The sequence below is a fragment of the Rhincodon typus genome, chromosome 43 (assembly GCF_021869965.1).
Source record: "Rhincodon typus isolate 14 chromosome 43, sRhiTyp1.1, whole genome shotgun sequence".
NCBI classification, from domain to species: Eukaryota; Metazoa; Chordata; class Chondrichthyes; order Orectolobiformes; family Rhincodontidae; genus Rhincodon; species Rhincodon typus.
Genome location: NC_063374.1, coordinates 8,791,180 through 8,809,315, shown reverse-complemented (window position 1 = coordinate 8,809,315; position 18,136 = coordinate 8,791,180). Strand labels below are relative to the sequence as shown.

Here is an 18,136-nt window from a genome sequence, read left to right as displayed (position 1 = left end):
CGCCCCCTCGGCCTGACAACCGCCGGGCCGGCCCCGCCGGGTAACCATGGCAACCAGGGGCCCTCCACCCCCGCCGACTACCCTGCTGCACGGTGACCATGGCGACCAGCGGTCCACCCACGCCCCTCCGCGCAGCAACCATGGCAACCGCCGCGTGACCCGCCCCGCACCCGCCGTCTTCTGCTTCCACAGCAACACATTACAGAAGGAAAGTTAAAATCCTAACCCTCCAAAGATTTCTCTATTTCGTCATATCATAATTTTTGTTCCCTAAAAATTAATATGTTTCAAAATCGTCCTTCGAGGATTCACTTTGCGCCCTCCCCACTCGCGTCACACGACGCGGTATCCCATTGGTTTAGATCGGAGACGGGAGGTCCTGGCTCCTGATTGGTGATTACATGAGATCGTCGGGGGTTCTGATTGGACGAGGCCATCTATGGCCTCGCGGAGCTGCTGTGCGTTCGTTGGACGGTGGGGTGACCAATGGGAAGCGGCCACGGACTCGGTATCCTTGATCGCTGCTGGTGGGAGGAATTTCTGTACAAGCATAAAAACAAAATTTCCCAGCCGTTGACTGGTGAGGTTGGGGATCGGGAAAGTGTGTGGAGCCGTCGTGAGCAGTAGCAGCTGTCGCTGTCGGAGACGGTGAGGATGCGGTCCTTTTGTTCGGGGATTCGTCTTCTCCCGCGCTGCTGGTGGGTGGGGGACGACAAAATCCCGGGCGCCGGGGCTGTGAGAACGGAAGTGGGGGAAGATAAAGAGGGCGGACGAACCCTCTCCGACCGGAAGTGAGTTGTCTGAAGTCTTCTCGTCGCTCCGAGGGTGTCTGGTGTCGGTGAGTCCGACCCTGGGGACTGAGAAGTTTGGCGGGGGGTACCCACGGTGTGTGTGGTGACCCTGCCCTTCTCTGTTTTCGCTTTGCTGTACTGGGCGGGGGGCATCTTACGCCAGGCAGGCCAAATACTGGGAAGTGTCGTCTGTGGGATTGAGGCCTGGCTTCCCCTCCCCAGGGCACTGGTTAGTACCCCCTCTGGCTCTTTAGGATGTCGCCTCCAGCTCCTCTGAAGCTTCCCCCTCCCCTTTGGCTGTTTAGGATGTCGCCCCCCGCCAGCTCCTCTGAAATCCCGCCTTCTCCCTCTTCCCCCACCCTTTTCTGGCTGTTTAGGATGTCGCCTCCAGCTCCTCTGATCCCTTTCAGCCACCTGTTTTAGATGTCTTCCCAGCTCCTCTGCCCATGATCTGTTTATGGATCTTGTCCTGATGCTCTGAAGCCCACCCTGTTTTGAAAACTTTCCCCAGTCCTCTAAAACCTGTCCACTTATTAATATGTCCCCACCCTTCTCCTGTAAAACTTGTGCATGTTTAACTATCTCGCCTCTGCCTTTTGATGATTGAAATACTCCCAATTTTTTTAAAGGAGAGGTTTGGGCGTTAGGGATAATGTCACCACATTAGTAATCCAGAACAACAAATTTTAAGCCCTGGGAACATAGGGTTAAATCCTGCCATGGCATATGGTGACATTTTAAATTCAGTTTAAAAAAAAAACTGTTTAAAGTTGGCCTTGTGACCAAGTAACCACTATCCATTGTTTCAAAAGCCATCTGGTGTGCAGGTTTGTTAATGCCCTTTTTAGGGAAGGAAATCTGTTGTCCTGATCTGATCTGAGCTGGTCTGGTCTACGTATGATGCCAGTTTTACAGCAATTTGATTGCCTATTCCAAATTAAGAGTCAACGAATGCTGACCTAGCCAGTGATGCCCACGTCCCACGAATGCATTAAACGAACTGTTTAAATCTTCCCCATGATCATCATCAGCTGTTTAAAATCTAACCCCCACCCCAACCTGACCCCAGCTCAGTTAACTGTATCATGCCCCATCTTGCAGTCTGTGAATTTGTATCGTGCTTTGGATTCAAAATATTATGGAGATTGTGATCATCTGCATTTCTCTTTTTTTTTAAATCCAGCAGTGGGATCCCAAAGTCTAGCCAAGGAGTGCCAGCAGATCCCTGAGTGATCCTTGTTTGGAGTGACGCACCTTCCCACTCACTAGGGGTGGTCAAGGACTTACTGATTTTTTTCTTTTGTTTAAGAAACATTTTGCCACGGCCCAGTTCCGGGACTCAGGTTCCCGGTGAATTTCCAGCAAGCTGTTTCCTGCAGGGAGAGACGCGATGGTCCGATCGACGTTGGCCACCGCTGCCAGCCTGGTGCTCACCACAACTGTGGTCACCCATGCCTATTACCTGAAGCGGCAGTTTTACCCCACTGTGGTGTACCTGACTAAATCCAGCCCAAGTATGGCGGTAAGTTTGTGGGTGACAGTTACTCTCTCTGTCTTTCGAGTGCGGAGCCACATTTTGGATTGCTGCACGTATGGAAAATAATAAGAACAGTTGATTAAGAGAAAGAAAAGGTACCTTTTTACATCCAATGAAGCGTGTCAAAATTCTGGAACTCCCTAACAGCGCTGCAAATGTCCCTAAAATGCACATGTTGCGCTGGCTCAGGGAGGCAGCTCACCACCAACTTCTCCAGGGAAATTGGGGATGTGGTATAAATGCTGGGCTGAACCAGCAGCAGTCGTATCCCATGAAAAATTATAAGTGTGATCAGCGTTATCAGAAATGTGGCAGCCTGCTTGCACCCAACAAGATCCACCAAAAAGCAGCATAATAACGACCAGTGATGTTGGTTGAAGGATGAACATACTCACCAGGGAGAGGTCCCTGGTTATTCTTTGAAGTAGTCGCTGAGGACAGGTGGATCCTCCATTGGAGGTTTGACCTGAAAGATAGCACCATCCAGTAGTGTGATGCCTCCCTTTGTGTTGGCCAGTAGGAGTGTTGGCATGGTTTTGCTGCTGAAGTCATTGGCAGGGGGAGGGCACGGGTGTGGTGTGAGTTATTGAACTCTGGGGTGAGAGCACTATATACTGCAGCACTGTGTCCGGGGAAGAGTAAGATTGATTGGGAAATAGGTGCAGTTCCACCCTTCTAGAGTCCTAGGTAAGATCCATTTGCAGGAGCTCCCTCAGAAGCCACAGAAAGAGTAAATTAATAACCTGGAAAAGGTAAAATGTTTACTAAGGTTTCATGTGTTACCAATCATTGGGCTCCTTTTTGTTACACTAACCGGTGACGTTAATGTGCCTTTCTGTACTGTTTCTGCAGTCGCCTCACTGCTTTAATGTTTAACTTTAAGCACTTGCATGACTGTGTTTAATGAGATTGGTGAGCTTTTTGTTTGTGGGTCTCTTGATTCTTGCAGCTTTCAAATTGGAGCAAAGTGTATTTTGTAAAGGGTGAGCTGATTTGCTAGCCCTGTCAATCCTGAATTTTCGAGATTGATAATTCTATCATGGGAGAGGATGAGCTGTTGCTCCTAGCCAGTAATTTTCTGTGAATTCTGTACTTTGGTTTGGCTTTTTGGCCTTGTCTTTGAGTCTGCTGTTTTTGTGGGGCTGTTGTTTGTTTTGGCAGGTGCTTTGTCAGTGTTCCACACTGCCATGTGGCTCTTGTAGCCAGTACCATATGGAAGGACAGAAAGTGCTGGTGAAACTCAGCAGGTCTAGCACCAGCTGTGGAAAGAAAGCAGAGTTATTGTATTGAGTCCAGTGACTCTCTCACTGCTGAGTTTCACCATCAATTTGTTTTTTTTTTTCAGGTCTCGAGCATCTGCAATTCTTTGTTTTATTTTATGATATGGAAGGAGCCCTAATTACTCCTTTAAGATGCATGTGGGCCTTAGCTGACTGGTTGTTTTGAGGTAACTTTCCATTGAGTGTTTTGGTCTTGTATTTCGGCGTGCTAGAATGTTAGTCACTTGGAGCTTCACCAATGTGACACAAACTGTCCCTGCCCCAAAAGGCACTGGTTTGCCAAGTTTCTTCATTGTTCTGTGGTACTCCTGCCAAGTGACCACAAGATGTGCCTATCTAGACAGGTTATTCAACCACAGTGATCTTTGTGGTAAAGCCTCTCTCTGTGCATTACTGTTTGTTTGCTTTCTGCCAGAGGACAGCTGGTTAATGACTTGGGGTGGCATGGGGGCAGATTACACATTTGGGAATATGCTGGCAGTATGTATGAAGTATGTGGCATAGACACCGATCCCTCGACCAACCAGTCTGCCTTAGCATTTACGCTCCCTTGTCTAATTGTGTCATACAAAGTGGAATGGATGTGGGAGTTCGGACCCGAATTGTTAAATGGCTGGTAAGGATTACGAGTGCACATGGTCCAGTTTAGTTCCTGTTTTTCCTTTACTACAGCTACAGCAAAGGCTGAACTTGCGACAATCCTCAGCTGATCTTGTGGCCCCAAGAACAGAGCTGGGTGTATTGCTGAGTCTCAATTCAGAATGTGAACCTCTTAACAATCACTTAGTCGAACTGAGTTTTAAGTGGGGCTGGAGGAGGAGTGCCCTTTCTAGTGTTTTGTTGAGCTTTAATTTTTTTTTACAGCTGATCTTGTAAAATGACTGATTTTCATTCTCACTCAGACTGGCCAGTAGATTGCAAGTTTGCACAACTTAATGTGCCCTCATCACAGTTTCCTGGCTGCAGCTCTGGAGCTGTACCTAATACGAGCCAATACCTTTGAGGGAACGTACACTGACTCTTTTGAAAGCACCATCTAAATTTGTGACGTATACCACAGGAAAGATGAGGACAGCAGGTTCATGGGAACGCCACTCCTTGGAAGTTCAACTTCCAGCCATTCATCATCTTGACTTGAAACTATGTCACCATTCCTTCACTGTCACTGGGTCAAAATCCTAGAACACGCTCCTTAATTGCATTGTGGGTGTGTCTACACCCCTATGGAACTGCAGCAATTCAAGAAGGCAGCTTATCACCTTTCCAGGGCAATTAGGGATTGGTGCTAAATGCTCACTTAAACAGGGCTGCCCACATCCTGTGAAAGAATAGTTAGTTCTTGTTGGGGGTGGTGATTACCTAGCCCATGGCACAAATGTACTTGCACTTATCAACCCAAGCCTGAAAGTTGTGCAGGTCTTGTTGCTTTCGGATTTGACTGTTTCAGTAAATTGACTGTTTCTGTCCTTGTTAATTTACAGCAACATGGCCACCCTTTTTGTGTAGAATCCCCATGGTCTGTTTTAGTTGAAGGAGACATGTTGGCGATGACTCCAGGAAAATCCCCTGTTCTTCAGATATTGCAGTGGCATCTTTCATGTGTCTGTTTGAGAGAGCAGAGAAAAGACTCTGTTTGCCTCACCTGAGGAGAAAGCATCTCCTGAATATTTTCCTGTTGCATTGGGAGTCTAGCCTGGATTGCTGTCAGCTCAAGCCAGTTTCAGTTTCAAAAACAGAAATTGCTAGAAAAGCTCAGCAGGTCTGGCAGCATCTGTGGAGAGAAATCAGAGTTAATGTTTTGGGTTGAGTGACCCTTCTTCAGAACCGGTTCTGGTTTCGCTGCTGCAGGTGTGTAGCTCTGTGAATGAACAGTGCAGGTTTAGGTGAGAGAAAAACTGTTGAGCATCACATCCCTGGGGGATTGGGGGCGGGGTGGGTGGTGGGGTGGTTAATGAGACACTTTGTAAGCTCCCTTGTTCGGTCTTTAGAGAACCACATCTCCAAACAGCTTGAGTTAACTAATGGTGCAGTAGGTTAACAATGGCTGCATTTAGACATTTTGACTCCCTTCTGGTTTGCTCCCCTGCTATCAGTGATTCAACTGCATTTCTGTTTTATACTAAATTATCTTGTGCTGTCCCAGAAACCAGTTTAAACTTCACTTGTGCTCAATGCGTTTCATTTAGAATCATAGACTTCCTACAGTGTGAGAGCATGCCGTTCAGCCCATTGAGTCCATACCACCCCTTCGAAGAACATTCCATCCAGACCCACCACCCTAACCTATAACCCTGTATTTCCCAATCCACCTAACCTGTAGATCTCTGGATTGAGGAGGAAACTGGAGCACATAGAGAAGATCTGCACAGAGACGGGGAAACAGTCGCCCGAGGGTGGAATTTTTTTTTCTTTAGTCACTCACAAGATGAGGCTGTCACTGGCCAGGCAGCGTTTATTGTCTATGGTGGTGCATGACAGTAATACTAAATAAATGGGACTACCTCTCCAAGGCACATGCATAGCTAGCCGACGAGAACACATACCGGCAAGTGCAGACAGACCCGACACCACAACTAGGCAACAAGATCCTCAACACACTAAACCGACTCAAACAGATCAACAAAACAGACTTCCTAAGAATGAAACCCGAAGGAACCAACACACCCCGATTCTACAGCCTCCCGAAAGTACACAAATTGGAAGTACCCCTTAGACCCATAGTCTCCCTGCCAGGCACGCCATCACATAGATTAGCCAAGGAACTACAAAGGAGACTAAAGCACTTTGTCAACAAGTCACCCCACACAATCCACTCAGCCCAAGAGTTCCTCAATTTATTGTCTATCCCTAATTGCCCAGAGGACATTTCAGAGTCAACCACGTTGCTGTGGGTCTGGAGTCACATGTAGGTCAAACAGGTAAAGGATGGCAGTTTCCTTCCCTAAAGGACATTAGTGAACCGGGTGAGTTTTTCTGACAATCAGCAATGGATTCACGGTCATCATTATCACCTTAATTCCGGATATTTATTGAATTCAAATTCCACCATCTGCTGCGGCGGGATTCGAATCTCGTTGCCCAGAATGTTATCTGGGCCTCTGGATTGATAGTCCAGCAATAATAATGCTAGGCCATCACCTCCCCGCCCAGAACCGGGTCCCTGGCAGTGGGAGGCAGACTCTGGTTAATAGTTAGAAACTTTATTCCTGACGGGACAGTGATTGTGGCTGTTGGAGTCGGGTGGCTGGACAGGGTAAGAGAAGTTGTGCCTGTCCTTTTCTGGAAGACGTGGCAAGGAAGGAGGCACCCAAGCAGCTATTAGAGTTAACTCCAGGAATTTCTCTTCAATCAAATAGGGGCCAATGGCCAAGAGGGCATACTCCAAACAGTGATGAGCAATAGGTAACTGAAATGCTGTTCTTAACACAGTGTCGTTGTTATATAGAGCATCCAGGTGAAGTAGTGATGGTGAAAAAGTAGTGGAGTTGCCTAACATGTTTAGGTACTGCAAAGTGAAAAGGAGCCAGGGGCCCTGGAGGTAATGGTCATGGTGCTAAGCTCTTACATTCCAATTGATATAGGGGAACCTGCAGCCCTGGTAGGAATTCAAGAATTTGCAACTTTATGGGTTAACAAGGAAGTAGCTGCCAAACTTACTGTAGTACAGCTGTTCTTTTCACCCTTTGAGTGGAGACTGTTTTGGGAAAGCAAGGTGACTGACTTCCATAAAAGCTGAAATTGCAGCTCTTCTGTCAAACAATTGCCTAGTACTGCAGTGTGCATGTTTAAAAACCTTGCCAAGGAGCTGGTGTGCAAATACGCACACCCAGTGGACTGTTGGGACAAATGTCTTTTCGTATTTTGATTTGATTATCCCAAAGTATCTTGAGGCTAGAAAAAAGTTCATCTTACGATCAATATTTTCTGTTTGAAAGTGTAAGCACTGTCACCTCATGAAATATATCAAGGACAACTGATTGATCGGGATCCTGCCCAAAGTAAGAGAAATAAACCACGTGCTGTCAGTATTTTATTTTTTTGAAAATTAAAACAAAGTATTTGTTCCCTCAAACGATGTTGGCTCAGGCCATGGGGTGAAAGAAACACCACGCAGCCCCTGACACACAAAAAAAATTAGACCCACCACCACTTCATTCAACAGTCTGTCCACCTGTAAGAACCTCCACTTACTGTCTCATTTGGTACATGGTGGCTCTTTTGGTGCAGCACTCTTCAGCAGCTCAGCCAGGATTGCTGGCCTGCGTTCCAAACTTCCTAACCCGGCTGAGACAAGCTGAAAAAATGTGCCAATTGGTCTGGTTTTTGGCCAGTTAGCTGCACGGGCAACCCCCATCGATCTGTTCCAGATTGACTTTGTCAGCGGTTTTGATCGAATGCATCTCGCATGACGGTTATTCTCTTTTCTGACCAGGTGCTGTACATCCAGGCATTTGTCTTGGTCTTCCTCATTGGCAAGTTCATGCGGAAAGTGTTCTTTGGGCAGCTGCGCGCTGCGGAGATGGAGGTGAGATTATAATGGCTGTTGCAATTTCTGGCCTTGCTGGGCTATCGCAATGTAACTGCGAAGTGCCAATTACAATGGTGTGCAGTTGGTGACTCGGCATATAATTCTCTCAGTTATCAATTGCAAGTTACTGTGAGAGTGCATTCAGTAACGAGAGGAATTGGGTTTATACTTGAAGGAACCTCCAGAGGAAGTGGTGGATAAGTGTACAGTTACAACATTGTAAGAGACATTTGGATAAGGACATGAATAAGAAATGTTTGGATGGAGATGGGCCAAGCGCAGGCTGGTGGGACTAGTTTTCTTTGTGATTATAGTTGGCACAAACTGATCGGACCGAAGGGTCTGTTTCCATGCTGTATGATTGTATAGTTTTGCTGAACTCTAGAGAAAAGGCAGGAAAGAGGTTGAGCTAATATGGGTACTGGGTTCAAAATGTTGTTGCACAAACCACAAATCGGGGAGGATTAACAAAGCAGCTGGTAGAGATTACTGGGATTGGAGTACTGAAGCTAGGATTGAAGTACTAAATCTTTAGAGAGCAGTGGTCTGGCCCAGCTGGAATATTTGGTAGTGGGGGTGCGGTTCTCATGAAAGGATGCCCAGGAAATTTGCTTGGATGTCTCCAGGGTACTCCAGTCACGTGAAGCCACTGGACAGCCTGGGCTTATTCTTTTGATTAAAAGCCAAATACTGTGCTGGCAAAACTCAGCAGGTCTGGCAGCATCTGTGGAATTTCACAGATGCTGCCAGACCTGAATTTTTCCATTCTGTGTTGATTTCTGGCCTTGTCCTCCTTGGAGTAGAGACAGTGAAGGGAGCACTTGACATGTGTTTATTTGGGTTTCGACAGAGCCAATGATGAGAATCTGTTCCCAACTGCTTAAGTGTTGGTCACCAGAGGGCACAGATGGGGCATTGCAGGAAGAATTTTTGTAGCATGAAAAGAGACCTTTCAGCCCATCATGTCCTTGCTGGTCATCAAGCATCCATCTACTCTAATTCCATTTTCCAGCACTTGGTGCACAGTCTAGTATCGAGTAGACAGGCATTTCAAGGGTACACAGTTCTGAAGTGTCTCGAGGGTTCGCATCTCTGCTACCCTTTCAGGAAGTAGGATATTGCTGAGCACATCTTTGACAGCTGTGTTTTCCCAGATGGCCACTGTGACTTGGATGAACTCCTTTGCAGGGGGCGGAGGGCTGCAAACACACACTGTGGAATTTCTCAAGGTGGGGATGTTGATTTTGTTTGAGGAGTGATGTTTCAGATCAAAGCCAGGCTGTTCCAACGTGAAGTGGCTGAATGGCCTCCAGGTGAATGAAAGGAAAATTGGGGTGAGTAAGCCTGACAAGATGACATTTCCCACCAGTCTTTGGGGCAGCGGGTGAGGAGGAATTATTGAAACTGAAGTAGTGATTAGGGTTTAGTGTGCTGTCTGATATCGTGCAGATGGACTTAATAGTTTTCAAAAGGGAATTGGATAAACCACTGCAGAAATGATGGGAAAGAACAGGATGAGGGAGTGACTGGATTAGTGTCCTGGCCTTGTGTGAATGAGGAGAAAATATCCAAATCACCACCTGGCTCCCTGTTGAAATGTCTGTGTGGCCACCAGGACTGGTCAAGGATAGAAACTACGTCAGCTGCCTCCTCTGTCTCTCCCTGCAGCCAACACTGTTAACATAGCCTGATGCCTGTCAGTTTCTCCTTGTGAAGTTTCAGGCTGCAAGGAGCCAGTCACCCAACAACTAAGGCATAACGCTTGTTTGTAATATGGTTGAGGGAGATGCCACCTGACTGTTTGTAGGAGGGCCACCAACTTCCCTGCATTCTGTAAAGGTTTCAAGTGAGAATGTTGTTACCGTTGTTCCACATGGCCAACCCTCGACTCACTTCCTCCAAACCAGAACTTTGCTGCAAGTCTAGTCAGCCTTGACGGCTGATTAATTGGCTGACCAAAGTTGGGACATCTGTGGTCACAGATCAGTAACTGGCATGTAGGAGCAAGTTAGTCCGACTGCTGCATTTGATTGTGGTATTGAAGGAGGAACGATGCAATGTTTGTGTTTTCACTGTCTCCTCCATTGGTGCTTCCCACTCAGCATTACAGCATCTGAATTAACATCGCCATGATACCAATCCTGCCTGGAGTAGAGTTCTCAGAGCTGAGTGGAATTATTGGGACCAAAAACAGAAGTTGCTGGAACACCTCAACAGGGCTGGCAGCATCTGTAAAGGAAAAAACCGAGTTAATGTTTCAGGTCCAGTGACCCTTCCTCAGAACTGATCTGAGGAAGGGTCACCAGACCCGAAACGTTAACTTTTTTTTTTCCTTCACAGGTGCTGCTAGACCTGCTGAGCTTTTCCAGCAACTTCTGTTTTTGTTCCTGATTTACAGCATCCGCAGTTCTTTTGGTTTTTATTTGGAATTATTGGGAGATGCTTCTTGACACCAACTGAGACTTCCCTCCAGGTTTCATACAATCAGAAAAATACATCTAGCGTATTATTACACACATGGCTCTTAACTCACTCCAGTGGCTATTGAACTTGTTTCTCATTGCTTTATTCACTTTATGCTGGCAGTGGAGGTAAGGAAGTGTTGATGTCCAACACAACCTAGATGTCCTTGTTTGAGAGTCATTCAAAGCTGGTGCATTAAGCAGTCAGACAAAGGGTATATTCACCATTATTGCTAAAACATCCGAGTACAGGAGTAAAGCTGACTTGGTGCAGTTGTGCAATGCCTTGGTATGACTGTGCAAAGTTTCCCAATGTTCCGTCAGCTGAATGGGCTGAAGGCCATCAAAGTAGACCTGTTCCAGTGAGGGGACAGTCTTCCATTTTGGTTTCAATCCATTGACTCTCGATGAGCTGACTGTGGCTTGTTCTGCACTGGTGCAGCAAGCAATTAAGGCAAAAGTATATTGGCTCTTTTATTACAAGGCAGGTTTGTGTACCTGATGAAAGCTGTCTTACTGCAGGTTTATAGAGTATTGTGTACAGATACACATCTCTAGGTATGCTTGCTTTCAAGGGAGTGCAACGGAAGTTCAGTAGACTGATCCCTGGGGTGATGGGATTGACCTTGAGGAGACTGTGCCTCTCTTTGCTGGAGTTTAGAAGAATGAAAAGTGATCTCGTTGAAGCGCACAAAATTTTTGTAGGGGCCCTGACGGAGTGGATGCAGAACGGATGCTTCCTGCTGACTGTGAGGGTGTTGAGGATCTCTTTCATTATTTCAAGATACTTGGATTTTCTAAAGCTGTTTCCTTCCTATCTTCCGCAGCATTTAATCGAGCGTTCCTGGTACGCTGTTACTGAGACCTGCCTGGCATTCACCGTCTTCCGGGATGATTTTAGCCCACGCTTTGTGGCCCTCTTCACCCTGCTGCTCTTTCTCAAGTGCTTCCACTGGCTAGCTGAGGACAGGGTGGACTTTGTAAGTGTTTCTGGTATTTCACTCTCCTGAGGTGCTGATGAGTCGGCCGTTTATGTGCTGTGAAGTGAAAGTTGCAGATGTGAATGAGGCTGCCCATGTGCTCCTGGTTTGCAGCTATTCCCTCCCTACTGCCTGATAGAATGTCAGACACGATTGAGGGGCGTGGAGGGGGCACAGTTGATGGGTCATTGCTATTTGCAACACGATGTCTGAAAGAGCGGTGGAAGCAGATCCGGTGGAACTTTTCAAAACAGGAAGTTGGATAAATACTGAGAAGGGGAGAAACTGCAGGCCCACAGAGTGGAGGGGGAGAAAGAGTGGGACTGAGGGGATAACTCCTTGAAGTCTGCACAAGCATGATGGCCTGAATGGTTGATTGCCATTTTTGTTGTTTTAGCAGCCTCTTGCCAGCCTGGATTGTCAAGGAGGTCTAGTTTTGTCCCGATCAATCCAAATGTTAAACAATTCACTGTTTCTGTGCCATGCACTGCAGCAATGTGCTGGCTTACAGTAGAAGCCTCTTGGTCTCTGAGACTGGTGCTTCCAATTTTCTTCCAACTACCTTCTTAGTCTAAGCCTTGGGCTTGTCACTGGCTTTAAGCAGAATAGAAAGAAGGATCTTCCCCAACTCACCCCCTCTCTCTGCAAAGGGGAATGGAACACATCCAAGCATCCACATTGCCCCTTCCTTTAGCTTATTATTAATAAAGCACTCCCAGAGTAGCATGGGTTAAACATGTTATAGCTCTGTCTACTCTCTTCATCTGAAAGTAAAGCTCCCCCAATGTTGTCCCCCATCAAACCCTCCCAGACAAGGACAGCACAGGGTTAGATAGAGTAAAGCTCCCCTGAGACTGTTTCAATCAAAAGCTCATGAGCATCTGCCATTTCCTACAGCGGCCACATGAAGTAAGGTTACTAATTCAGGATAGTTTTATGCTGTGAGCTTGTTCCTGCTAAGGCTGGGACTCTGTTAATTCATTCCATTGAGATCCCAATGCCAGCAGACAGTGGGTTTGGATGCTAGCCCAGGAGAATAGAGACCAGAAGTCTTCCCCCCCCCCCCCCCCCCACTGTCAGCTTGTTTTGTGTGCAGCATTGCTCTGTCGTAGATTGTGTGCACGTCACCTGAACATATTTCTGTTTTCTGTTTCTGTACAGATGGAGCGGAGTCCAAACATCTCGTGGCTTTTTCACTTCCGAGTTGTCTGTGAGTATTGTGCCTCATGGTTCAGTGAAGGCTTCACGTCATTCTTGAGTTTCATGCCATCTACGTTTAGTCCAGTGGGGACGCAGATGTTATCTGTGTAGTCAGCTTCTGTGAACAGGATGATCCGGGAGAATGTGGTAGCACCGCCCACTGAGGGGGTGAGGTCATTGTGGGATCTGGATCAGTTGTTCTGGAGCCAAATCGTTTCCTCAAGCCCCGATTTTTAAGTAATTCGATCAAGCGTGTCCCCTTGCTCCGAGCCTGAGGCATCCCAAGAGAGAAGGGGAAAAGTTACTGCTGCTGCTCATAGTCAAAGCCACTTTCTGTTTCGATGAAATTGCCAACAAGGCCCTGCAATCTCGTGACAAAATGCGGAGTTGACCTGTTCGGTCCCTGTTGACAACTGTGCTGACCTCTTGTTTGTCACTGCGCCAGCATTTCTTATCACTGTATCAATCCTTTCCTTCCCTGGCCTGTCGATTCTAGGCAGGTCTCCAAGATCACTTGACTTGCGATTTTGTCACCTTGTGATGACTTTGAGGTATTCCCAAAGCACTTTGCAGCCAGTTAAGTACTTTTTCAGAGGTAGGAGGTAATGCAAAGACCAATTTGCACAGAACAAGCTCTCTCAAATAGCAATGTGACCATGATCCAAATTGCTTTTACATATTGATTGAGGAACAAGTGTTGGAACAAGCCACTCGGGGGGTGGGGGGAATGCCCATGCTCAACAAGTCCACCCCTGAGCATGCCAGTGGTGTGCTATCTGCAGTAATTTGTACCACAGCAGCTTCCACCGCTGAGAAGGGCAAAGGCCACGGGCATATGGGAACCCCAGCTGCAAATCCTGCCCCATCCTGGCTTTGAACTGTATTGATGGCTCCTTCACTGTCGCTGTGTCAAAGTCTTGGAACTCCCTCCTGAACAGCAATATCTACCACTGACTGCTAATACCTGGACTGCTGCAGCAGTTTGGAGAGGATGTTCCACCACCTTCTCAGGGGGCTTTGGGGCTGGATGTTAAATGTTGGCATCACCAGCAATGCCCACATCCCACAACAGAATCTTTTCATTAAAAAAAAAAAAAAAATTTGGCCTTGAGATCTTTAGCATCTACCTGAGACGGCCGAAAAGGTTAACGCTCATCTGAACAATGGCACTTCTGACAGTGCAGTAGCTCATGTAGTTCTGCACTGACTGTGTCATCCAAGTTGATCTGTTTAGGTTTCTGGAGTTGGGCCTTCAGATTCCGACGATCAGCGAATAGCTGCTTTACACCTAACATCGAAGAGATTAGTTTCTGCGCAAAAGTCCCCGGTCCCCTCAAGTTCATCTACAAGAGGCAGGTGCTGAGGATTTGCATAGATGTTACTAAATACTGAATTCGGGGACCTTCCCGCTCACTGCTCCACACAGCTGCTGCTTCTTCGAGCTGACGTGTCCTGTCGGTGTTTGCCACAGCTTGTGGAGACTGGACCACTTGTTAAATCAAACGTTCCACAGTCAAGGGAGCAGCCAGCCTTCTGGTGGCGCTGCTGCTTGTGCCACCCTTTAAAGGAATACTACTGCTGCCATGCGTCTCAGCTTGTAAGCTGCTGACCTCTCCAAATCACTCTCTGTAAACTGTAAAATGAAAGGAATTAGAAAATCTACAGGACAAGAAGAGCAGAGATTATATAGTGTGAATAGTCTAGAATTTTCCTCTTTCTAGGGTGGCGTGGGGAAGAAAAGATTATTTTTGTAAATGGTGAGAGGTTAGAAATTGCAGGTGGCCAAAGGGACCCGAGTGTCCATGTTTGTGAATCAGTGAAAGCTAGCATGCACGTTGACTGTCAGATTAGAGTACGGCAGTAGTGTCTTATTGCAGCTGTACAAAGTCTTTGTGATACCTGAGGTTTTCGTGTACGGTTTTGGTCTAAGGAAGGATGGCCTTGCCATAGAAGGAGAGTACAGTGAAGATTCACCAGACTAATCCTAGACCAAGGGTCTAGAGTGGGGAATTGTTGGAGTTGCCCATGGGTGAAGAGTGTTGTTAGTTGAATACAGCACTTTCCACAATCAATCGTGGCCTCCATGCTCATAGCAACCAGAGAAGATAATTAAGTGTCTCATAAAAACCTTTGAGTGAAAGTGAAAACCTGTTATTCAGTAAAGTGTAGAAGGGAAAGTCCGATCCCGCCATAATCAAAGGCTTAAGCAATTGCTGTTATGTATTGTACACATAGGTATCCTGAAATTAAGTGTAACTAACAAATTAACATCCTTTCTGCAAATTGCTAAAGATAGATAGAAACCTCCTATCTGATCAGCAGGGGGTATTGAAGAACCATTAGTATAAACACAAAGGGCCTAATGATGTACAACGAAGGGTATAAACAGAGAACCGAATGAAAGAACACCGGAAAACAGCATTGTAAGGGGGCAATTGCGAAGCATTACATAGTCATTATGACCTTGGAGAAAATAATTGCAGCATCACTAGGTAAGAAACAGTTCCCACTCAGGATGGTGCAGCTGGTGTCTAGGGAGGGGCATAATGGGCAGAGGGGAGGTGGCAAGTGCTGATGTTGATGTTGATGTTGATGTTGTGTGAGACCATTTTAAGGTGGAATGTATAAATTTCCTGCTGGGAGGGGTGGGGGGTGGTGTCTTGGAGTCTGTTTCCAATGATCTCTTCCAGGCTGTGTTGTAAGGAGCTCCAAATAAAGATTGATTTTTGTGCTGCTGAAAATGAGACTAAGACTCCTTTAACATCCCTCGCCAACAGAGTGGCAGGGTCAATGAGGAGAGAGTGATGAAATTTTGCCCTGATTTTCTGGACTGGTCTGATCTCTGTGAAACTTCTTAAATTCCTGCAGGGTTTGCATGTGGGTGAGGTGGCTGGTGATGCTAGCATCAGAGGGCGCTGTCTCAGGATAAGTACTAAACCATTTAGGGCTGAGATGAGGAGGAATTTCTTCACCTGAGACAGTGGTGAAGCTTTGTAAATCTCACCCTAGAGGATTGTGGTGGCTCAGTCATTGAGTACATTCAGAACAGGGTCCGATAGGCTCACAACAACAGGGGATTGAAGGTCGAGCAGGAAAGTGGCACTGAGGGGTTTGTTAGCTGTGGTCTTATTGAATGCTAGAACAGGCTCACTGGGCTGATTGGTGTCCTCTTATCCCTGACTGAGTTGAAATACACTGCACAGTATGTATTGGGAAAGATGTAAATGTTACAATTCTCAATGGGAGATGTGCTGTTCTACATCAAACCTAATCTTAGCAGCTCCTGCCCTGGGAGTCCAGACAGAGCTTTACTTTGTCTAATCCCGAGCTGTACCTATCCTTGGATTATCTGAGCGGGTCAGTGTTGAGGGAGCTTTACTCTGCCTCTAACTCTGCAATATAGTTATCCTGGGAATGTGTTTTGTGCTTTGTGCTGACCTGCAATGGAATGAGCTTCACTTGCAGTATCCAGATGTTCATGCTTGGGATTTTAAAGCAACATCTGACTTTCTTTCTCTTGCAGCACTGACAAGTTTACTGGCTCTGTTGGATCTGTTGTTTGTAAACCATGCCTGTCACAGCATCATGACTCGGGGAGCATCCGTCCAGCTGGTGTTTGGCTTTGAGGTGAGGATTTCCTCTTAAGGATATGTGGGGTGACAGTGGTGAATGACTAATGGACTACAAACAGGGAATGAATACTTTTTTTTGTTTTTTTTTTTTGGAAATTTTCTTTTCCTCTCTTGGAAGTAGTAATACTGACATAACCATGGTCCTGCTATTTACCTGGTTACTGGGAAATAAACACTGTGGATTCTCCAACATGCCCATAGACAACCATCAAAGTACTAAGTGCCATTCTTCAAGAGGAGATGACACTGTTGGCCAATACAGACAGAATTAAACAATTCAGCCCATATCTCTGCCTTTAAATCTTGGTCACCTTTTACAATACAGCCGACAACTGGACTGTAGGTAAATGTTCAAGTACAAAATCTTTAATCTGGGACGTGATCATGAGAGCACGTTACAAGCTAGGAATCCTGCAGTAAGGGAGGATTACCTTTTACCTCCTGACTCTCCAAAGCCTGACCTCCATTTACAAGGCTCAAGTCAGGTGTGTAATGGAATGCTATCTGTCTACCTGGATGAGTATAGCTCCAAAAACACTGGAAGCTCAACACCATCCAGAACAAAGCAGTCCACTGGACTGGCACCTTGTCCGCTACCCTCAGCATTCACTCCCTCTACACTGACTCTCAGTAGCAACAGTGTGTATCATCTGCAGGTTGAGACACTGCAGGAACTCACTAAGGCTCCTTTTAGCAGCATATTCCAAATCAGCCAACTCTACCAACAGGAAGGACAAGAGGAGCAGATCCATGGAAACACCACCTGCAAGGTCCTTTCTCACCTCACCATCCTAACTTGGAAATATATTGCCATTTCTTCTTCAGTGCCACTGAGTCAAAATCCTACAATTTGTTTCCTAACATCGTTATAGGTCTGCCTACACCCAGCATTTCAAGAAAGCAGTTCATCACCATCACCTTCTTGATGGACAATAAATGCCAGCCTAGCTAGCGATACTTTGAAATTGCCAGTTATTCTGTCAATTACCCTTTGCCAGTTATTCTGGTTACACAATGAATGGCAGATACTGACAGTGGTATAAGTCGGGATAATGAGATTCTTGGCAGTGGTGGTGATGCCATGATTGTAGGGCTAATGCTTTAACCTCTGTCCTGTGTTCCCTTGCAGTATGCCATTCTCCTCACCATGGTGCTGACCATATTCATCAAATACATTCTGCACACCATTGATCTTCAGAGTGAGAATCCCTGGGACAACAAGGCTGTGTATATGCTCTACACCGAGCTTCTGACCGGTATGGACAGCAGTAAAAATGAGGGAGTGACCAGACAGGCAAGGTGTTTGGGGTGGCTTATAAAATCGCAGGGTGTGAGACTCTGAAAGGGCGGATGTGTTCTGAACTCTGATAGGTAGAATGCAGCGAAGACCAGCTGGTAACTTTCATCCTGGGTGTCCTTTGCTTAATTCCAGGCTGTCGTATAATGTCATCTCTCTTTTGTGGTGCATGGCTGCTGCTCTTATTGTCAAAGCTGATCTTTCCGTCTGTTTCAGGGTTCATTAAGGTGCTGCTCTACATGGCCTTCATGACCATAATGATCAAGGTTCACACATTCCCTCTGTTTGCCATCCGTCCCATGTACCTGACTATGAGGTGAGTCCTTGCATGAGAAGGAAGCAGTGTTTAGTTTCCCCCCCATCCTCCTGCACAGGTAGTCTCGATGACTGCAGCAGCTCCTAGGTGACGGGTGTTTCTGGAGAAACTTG

The 18,136-nt window shown here is 46.5% G+C and overlaps 1 protein-coding gene across 8 annotated transcripts in view; it reads left to right on the top strand.

The window, feature by feature from the left end:
- The first annotated feature begins 471 nt into the window (after positions 1-471).
- The window catches only part of syvn1 (synovial apoptosis inhibitor 1, synoviolin), a 34,048-nt gene continuing 16,383 nt past the window's right edge, over positions 472-18,136 (top strand). The window contains exons 1-8 of one of the 8 annotated variants that reach the window (XM_048619770.1): positions 472-648; positions 2,101-2,313; positions 8,041-8,133; positions 11,426-11,578; positions 12,740-12,788; positions 16,302-16,405; positions 17,540-17,666; positions 17,924-18,023. In XM_048619770.1, coding sequence (XP_048475727.1) covers positions 2,182-2,313; positions 8,041-8,133; positions 11,426-11,578; positions 12,740-12,788; positions 16,302-16,405; positions 17,540-17,666; positions 17,924-18,023 — 758 coding nt within the window. In that variant the 5' untranslated portion in view covers positions 472-648; positions 2,101-2,181. The other 7 variants (XM_048619764.1, XM_048619765.1, XM_048619769.1 and 4 more) reach the window with 7 other exon arrangements.